At 38.1% G+C, this 7,685-nt stretch overlaps 1 protein-coding gene across 11 annotated transcripts; it reads right to left on the bottom strand.

Moving 5' to 3' along the window:
• On the bottom strand, window positions 1-4,754 carry LOC137723375 (interactor of constitutive active ROPs 2, chloroplastic). 11 transcript variants are annotated; one of them, XM_088692565.1, is made up of 5 exons: window positions 4,375-4,754; window positions 3,333-3,597; window positions 2,896-2,994; window positions 2,129-2,303; window positions 1-1,944 (listed from the first exon to the last, which is right to left on the bottom strand). In XM_088692565.1, exons 3-5 carry the CDS (start codon window positions 2,922-2,924, stop codon window positions 286-288), a joined length of 1,863 nt encoding a protein of 620 aa, XP_088548691.1. In that variant the 5' UTR covers window positions 2,925-2,994; window positions 3,333-3,597; window positions 4,375-4,754; the 3' UTR covers window positions 1-285. The 11 variants fall into 11 exon arrangements, with proteins under 11 accessions (XP_088548691.1, XP_088548694.1, XP_088548692.1 ...); XM_088692568.1 differs by having other exon boundaries at window positions 3,333-3,611; window positions 4,375-4,750; XM_088692566.1 differs by having other exon boundaries at window positions 3,362-3,597; window positions 4,375-4,750.
• Window positions 4,755-7,685: the final 2,931 nt, after the last annotated feature.

The raw sequence follows: 7,685 nt of genomic DNA, 5'->3' as shown, positions 1-7,685 counted from the left end.
TGGTAATGAAATACGAACTGCATTGTGCTTTTATTAACATAGATGGAAAGACTCAAAGTAAAATACAACATTAATCAAGTCTAATCCATAGCGATACATCAGGTGAGATAGGACTTTTAAAATGTTCGCCAGTTTCCACATACCTATACAGTCTGCGAACATCGGTCTTTACCTCCATACGAAACTTGGGTACCCTCCAAAATACCTGTCAAGATTACAACAGAACATACTGAATCCAACAAAAAAATAATGAGCAATGATAAGCAACTTGTCCCATAATTCCGACTAGTTTTGGCCCTTCTTCCATAAGACGCCGATCTTCTTTAACATATTCCCGTTTTTCTTCTTCGGCGAGTCATCATTCATGTCTTCTGAATAAGGTGAACTCAAGGGATTGTACTTGTTGCAGTCAAGAGAACCTGTTCTCTCAACAAGTTTCCCATTGTTTCCAGTTGAAAGCATGGCAGCAGCTGCCTCAGCGGCCTTCCTCCACTGATCCGCCTGCACTTTTAACTTCCTTAACTCAGCTTCCATTTCAGAATTTGCAGCCTGTGCTGCATCCAGCTGCTCAGTCACCCGTGCGGCTCTCCTGGTACTTTTATCTGCTTCCTCTGTCACATAGACAAGTTTCATCAAAGCCTCTCGCTCTGCAGCCCTTGCAGCTTCTGCCGAAACAACAGCATCATCATTAACTTTATTCCTCTCCGTTTCCTTGCTTTTAAGTTCCATCTTGAGCATTTCATTCTCCTCAGCTATATTCTGCAATTCTGTCTCCTTATCCAACAAACTCGCCTTCAACTCTACCATTACAGTCTCCGACTTCTTTAGCTCCAGTGCAATTGTGGATTCATTTTCAGTTATATTTTTCTCAATTTTCACGGCAACCCCATCATTTTTCTCCGATGTACTCTCTAATTCAGTTTCCTTATCCATTAGCTGTGCTCTCAAGTCTTCAATATGATCCTTTGCTTTCTTCATTTCTGCTGCCAGCTCAGCTTCCCTCTCCGACGCTTCAGATTTCGCAGCGTCAAGTTTCTCGTACACATTCCTAATCTGTAATGTGCTCTGTATGTATTCTTCCTGGTACCTGACCTCAGCCACATCCAATGCAGATCTCAATTGACCCACTTCGGATTTCAAAGAATTCAGTTCTGCTTGTAACTGTCTTCTTTCTTCATTTTCTTCACCTTCCTTAACAAGTTTTACATTGTCTGCAGAGTTTACCAAATGATTTCCGTTCCTATTAATCAGTTCCGCTTGAAGTTTGCTCACAAGACCCTCCAGTGATTTAACTCGACCATTGGATTGCTCCAACTCCAATGGTAGGGAGTTGTAAGACTCCATGGCTTTCATCCCATTCAATTTGAGCATTTCTATGGTTGCATTTGCGGCTTCCAATTGCATATGAGTGCTTTGTATAACTTCTAGGGCCTGAGATTCAGATTCTTTGCATTCATTGAGCTCAGTCTTCAATTTCTCAACCAGAGATAAAGTTTCGGAAAGTTCCATTCTCAAGGTCTGGATCTCACCATATGCTGACTCTGCATGCCTGTTTTGGGCGTCTTCAGACTCAGCCACCCTTTCGAGCTGTCCCTTTAGATTCTGAATTTCATTCATAGCAGAAGCCAGGGCAGTAGAATCCATAGCACGCTGCTTTTGGACAGCGTCGAGTTCAGACTCCCATGCTCTATCCCGATCCTGAGACAGTATACGAAGTTCTTGAAGACGAGCATCTTCAGAAGTAGAAAGTTCCAAAAGTTGCTGTTGGGATTCTTCAAGCTTCGCAGACATGGCTAATATCTGGTTCTTCGCTTCTTCAGCCTCCTGCTGGGATTGCCTCTTCAGTGACTCAGTTGAGTTCAACTGGTCCTTTGTCTTCTTCAGATCCTCTTGGAGTTGAGCAAGTTGTGTTTCCAATTCTGAAACTCTTTTCGGTTGCTTTTTCTGAAGCTCAAAACAAGAGAAAGGGGAAGTAAACTAATTAAAAACTACGATATTTTCATATCAAAGGGTAGACGATCAATACACTTGAACAGTGTTGGATGCATTAGCTATTCCAAGTATGATAAGAAGCAACACTAGAGAACCTTCCATAATTCACAAAGCTATAAGTTCTCAAAAAGAATACCTCAGGTACTGGGCTTTGTGGTGACCTGCGCTCAATGACTTTTGGACTTCTGTTTTTCGGAGTCCTCTTTGCCATATTTGGAGAAGATATCGAATCAGGCTCTGATCCAGGTGTCTTGGTGGTTCGAGGTGTTACGGGAGATCTCCTTTGAGGCACTTCCAAAGAGCCAGTTTTGCTATCGATTAGGAAAGGCATTTAAATATTAGAAGACATGCATCAAATACTAAAAATAAAGATAAATTGCACAAATTGATGCATCGAGAACACAAAACACAAAAAAAGATAGATTCAACTTATAGATGCAAATACAATTTTGCTTCAAGTGGATTCACCCATAACTGGACTGATTAAGCATAAGTCACCCAAGCATTGCGCAAGCTGCATCTTAGATATATACTAGAAAATGACGAAGAAATTCCATAGCAGTCTAACTCCAACAAGGATCTTTCAGATACAGTGCGAGAATAATTTAGGCAGAAAAGGGGAAAAAAATGGATTCTTACAATATAACACGAATTCTGATGATACTGGCACATAGCACAAATTCCGCATGGACAAATACAAATACGATATGTATCACTCTAAAGACTATCCTGTTTCGTTTTCTTACCTTATTGTGTCGCTGTTACTTTTACAGCCAATGTTTCAAAATACTTGCAAAAAAGGACACAAGATTCGAAGACTAATAGTGATTATTAGCACGCTACAACATTAAGCAAACAAATGTTAAGGTTCTTATAAAAGACGCAAATAGATGTTGATCTTACTTTGCTTTTGGTGTCTGCATCTTTGACATCTATTTGTTATAACCGCTGATTGTGTTGTCCTAATTCGATCTCCCTTTCAAATCCCCTGACCCACAACACCTGAAGTAGTTCAGAGAAACAATCATTGGCTGAGAGAGAAACATCAACGAGAATATCATATATATATATATATATATATATATATGCAAACAAAAAACACAAGAAAAATGGCTCACAAAAGATGGCCACCCTAGATCCGTTTTTCTACAAAACCTAACAAACAAACAAACACCTGCCTTCAAAGAAATCCCACTAAAACTAACACCACTACTACCAACCAATCCCACAAAATAGTCAATAGATATATGTGTGTGTGTGTGTGTTGTATATATATATGTAATAAAGAAAGCTGCAGCTGCAAGATTCATTGGGTATCATTAAGCAAGCTATGCCACAACCTTTTCAATTGCCCTTCTCCTTTGCCCACCTTTATACTATGTTCCAAACAAATGATTTAAGACACAAGGGGCCAGCAAGAGTTAGCCACGTCTGATTGCCGCTTGTTAATTTTTACTTTGCATCAATGCCAAATTGCCAATGATTAAAGGAGGGTCTTTGTGTTAATAGCTGATTAACTGTAGGCATACTGGACCCAGCAGAGCACAGATGAACCCCATTTCTGTTTGTTTGATGAAAAACCCAATATTTCTTGATTAACTTTTTCTGCAAATCAAAAACTAGGACATAATATCCTTAAAAAGCAGCAATGCAAGCAAATGAAATTACAAGTGTTCTTAAATTACAGTAAATTACAGAACGAATATATTAATGAAACCCATAGATTGACGAAACAATGGATTCGAACAACAGATCTACAGAAAATTAAAACATGAATAACTTAAAGAGAGAATCTTGGAACAGAGCTTCATGGTTAGCAAAATAGGAAAAAAGAAATGTTCTGGACCAAAAAATTTTAAAAGAGAAAAAAATTAATGAAAAGGAGGAAGCTTTAGCTCTTCTTCTCCAGTAACTCTTCAAAAACCGGAGATTGCATTTGAAACCAGAGCTTGCAAGGTAAGAGACTTTGAGCTAAAATACCACAAACCCACATTTTCATTCAGAACCACAAGTTCCCAAACATTTAAATTAAACCAAAAAACAAATATAACGTAATAACAAACTAAAAGCAACAGAACCCATAAATTCACTGTCTAAAACAAGCTCTTTAAACCCAGAAAAGTTAACACATTTTCAATAAAAAGGCAACTAAACCCAGAATTCATAGGCTAAAACAAGCTCTTGAAACCCAGAAAAGGAAACACATTTTCAACAGAAGGGAAAAAATAAGAGTAAAATCAAGTTAAAAGGATAGTATAAAAATGGGAAAAGTTTTGCAAAGAAAACCATGACACAAAAATATAATTTGAATCCCTCGCTCCGTAGTTTAGATTAAATTAGAATATCGTTCAAATAATTAAAAAACATGACATTTGGTCTTACCAGAAAGATCTCTGCCTCTTACTGGGGTGGCTAATATTACCAGAAAGATCTCTGCCTCTTACTGGGGTGGCTAATATTGCAAAAGGTTGGATGGTACTAATTAGCAGATGTTGGCTTTGAAAATGGCAGAAAACCCTAGAGCTTGCTTGGTAGCTGCTTCTGGGTGTCCATTTCCCAAGTGAGTGACACTCTTTTACTCCATTTCTTTGTATTTGTCAGTGGAGGGAGGGAAGTGAGCAGCAGAACAAAGCAATGCCTGACGCGCCTATAAATTCACACGCTCCAATCACATGGGTAGTAGGTCTTACCTTATGTGATTGCTACAGCTACCCAAATAGTTTTGGTTTAGGGTGAAGAGCAAAGCTTAATTCAAGTTCCAACATCCAAAAAATGGGGTGGATTAGTGATTATATATAGTGTACTCTCCCGTCTTAAGGTAATCCCAATAATTTGTTTCCATTAGGCCCTCTATGCATAATTTGTTGTCCTCTCAATTCCCTTATTAAACTAATTTCTTTGGCTATAAAACAAATCTTAGGTATCCTCCGTGATATACGTAACTAATCTTGTTTGATAAATACGATAATGATGATCATTTATGTGTGCATGCATAATCGTGAGTCACACATCGGTGTGAGTCGTACGTTAGACCTTCCACAATTGTTTTGGTGAGTTTAATTTCAAAATAAAAGAATTAGGCACCTTGAGTTTTATTTCTATAACATTATTGCTACAGTTGTGTGCGTTTGATAGAAGAGAGTTCTATTTATTAATAGTGTGTAGAATTATCAGAGAGACGGGCCATACGGCTCACTTCCAACAACATCGATATTGTCCCTAACTTGGTAATTATCACCTGTACAATCCGTCAGGTGTGAGGTTTTATCACAAAAAGCCTCGATGTTAGTTGGAGTGGGGTTAGATATTTAAATTCTTCTTTTTTCATTGATACAGTCAATGTGAGACATTTCAACACTTCCAACAACATCGATATTGTCCCCAACTTGGTAATTACCACTTGCACAATCCGTTAGGTGTGGGGTTTTATCACAAAAGGCTTCGGTGTTAGTTGGAGCGGAGTTATGATATTTAAACTCTTCTTTTCTCATTGATACGGTCGATGTGAGACATTTTAACATAGTGGAACCCATCTATTTTTTCTACTATTTTATAATCCCCAACCTTTGCTCCCATAAAACTAATTTTGTGTTCTACTACAGGAGTTTGATTCTTATAAAATTAGAATCAAACCCAATTTTTCTGCCCATTGTGAAAGAGCTTAGGGGTGACAGAAATAATATCACTTAATAAAGATTCATGCTTAATTAGGTTCGGAGATTATTCATGACCCCAATTTTCAATAGTGTTTATAAGACTTTCAAACTATAACTACTTTAAAATAATGAAGAGTTGTTAGTTCTTCTCAGTTTTCAATTCCCATGTTTCCAAATTGGTCTTGGAATTAAGGCATATCATCCTTCACATATCCACAGCTCTAAACAGCTGGCTTGCACAAGCAATTGGGACACACTTGGATTTGTCAAAGCTTCAATTTTTCAAGTTTTCTTCAATGGTTTTAGAGCCCATTGGTTGTTATAAATTCACCAACTTGTTGATCCCCAATTGTTACTTGGAACTTTCTTGTCCTTCCTTTGACCTAGGACTCTTGCTTGGTCAAAGCAACTGATCAATGCAACTGATATATAATGACCGATAAGACATAGATTGATTAGGCTATGGATGCATTTTCAACCTTCACATGTGCTAAGTCTTTTGCTTAGGGTTTACGGGACACAAATGGCTGGTAATTAGCTAACTAGTTAGGTCCTTTCTTCCATGGGGTCCACCCACACACCACCCCCCACCCCCACCCCCCCCCCCCCCCCCCCCCCCCACCCCAAAAAAAAAGCACCAATTATGGGCAAACCGCTTTGTACTTGCAGTTATTTGTATGCTCAAACTATAGGCCTTCTAGCTTTGTCAAGTCAGTGCAGTTACTAAGGAGTAATGCATTTGGTTTAGAAAGTTCCTTCTGCATGATGAATCGTAGTGTTATTGCAGAAATTCATGGGTGCGGAAGTCTAGGTCACGTTGTTTTCTGATCACACACTCAAAGTGCTCAATCCACCACCACCCCGCCCTCTTGTCCACCTACGTTCTTTTGTCTAATGCCCTAAACAAGTGTTCGGACACAAAATTCTCTCGTGTTTGCTACAATCGGTCATTCCAATTATCAAATTTATAGATCTCGGTATTGTTATTTATTATCATTATATTCTCGTGTTAGAATGAAGTGTATGCTTGCTTTGAGCATTCTAATTTTTTTTTAAATTAACAACATTGAGTGAATTCTTAGGTGTGAACACCAAAGACCACGTGGTCGTCTTACTGCACACACAAAGCCTCTCATCTTCCTTGTGTCTGGTGCCTTGTATGAATAACCAAACACAAAATTATCTTGTGCTAATGCTACAGTCAGTTCATACGCAGGCGTGCGATTCCTTATTATTGAATCACACTTATTATTGAAGCAAGCAAGACCCACAGTATATCGAAAGGTAGGATTCACCCAACGCACACATGGGCAACCAACTTAGTCCACAATAAAAGCTTATAAAAATGCAAAAAAAAAACATAGAAGATAACCTTCCCATTATATCAAAGCGTTGTCAAGTGTCCTTGCAGTGTGCATGGCATGAGTTGATGTAAATTAAAGAATGGTGCATTCATTTCTTTAATTCTATCATGTCAAACGTAAGTGGAAATCAAGGTCGCCTGTTTATATATATCATAAAAATAGGTTATAATTTTGTTCATTTCCTCGAACAGAAAGAGGTAAAAGCAAAAGATCGATCTGGAAAAAGCAAAGGGAAAGTCGCACTCATTGCTCAAAAGTTGCGCTAGGGACTAAGGCTTCGGTTGTTGTTTTAACTTTAAGACTTCTCTGAAAGGGAGAGGGTATTTAGTACGTACTTATCCACAACAACTTGATGTATCATAGGCTAGCCATCCATTCATCCGATTAGGTTTTTATTTTTTATACGTAAATTGGTTTGTTGCTTGTACAATGATCAAAATGAGATAAGGAAGTGGGGGTGGAGGTGGGGATCTTTGTCTGTAAATTACATCATTTCTCCAACTGCTAAGGAAACAAAATAATGTCTTTGCTTAACTAACTTGCATTTTGCATTATGATTGTTTTATTGTCACTATCATCATATCAGTATTACTGTAACTCGAGTTTAGTGATATTTTTTTCTCAATATAAAAAAATTTCAAATTTGAATCCATTGATCAGAAAAGAAATGATG

The sequence above is a fragment of the Pyrus communis genome, chromosome 4, assembly GCF_041283825.1.
Source record: "Pyrus communis isolate YQ-2024b chromosome 4, ASM4128382v1, whole genome shotgun sequence".
NCBI classification, from domain to species: Eukaryota; Viridiplantae; Streptophyta; class Magnoliopsida; order Rosales; family Rosaceae; genus Pyrus; species Pyrus communis.
Note: the sequence above shows the minus strand (reverse complement) of the source record. Positions and strands in the feature narration are given on the sequence as shown.

What these genes read in the sequence shown, in the direction of transcription:
- LOC137723375 (XM_088692565.1), bottom strand. Translation starts at nt 2,924, where the DNA reads ATGTCAAAGATGCAGACACCAAAAGCAAA. An exon ending in ATGCAGACACCAAAAGCAAA is followed by an intron (nt 2,304 to 2,895) that starts GTAAGATCAACA and finishes CCTAATCGATAG; the next exon opens with CAAAACTGGCTCTTTGGAAG. An exon ending in CACAAAGCCCAGTACCTGAG is followed by an intron (nt 1,945 to 2,128) that starts GTATTCTTTTTG and finishes TTTGAGCTTCAG; the next exon opens with AAAAAGCAACCGAAAAGAGT.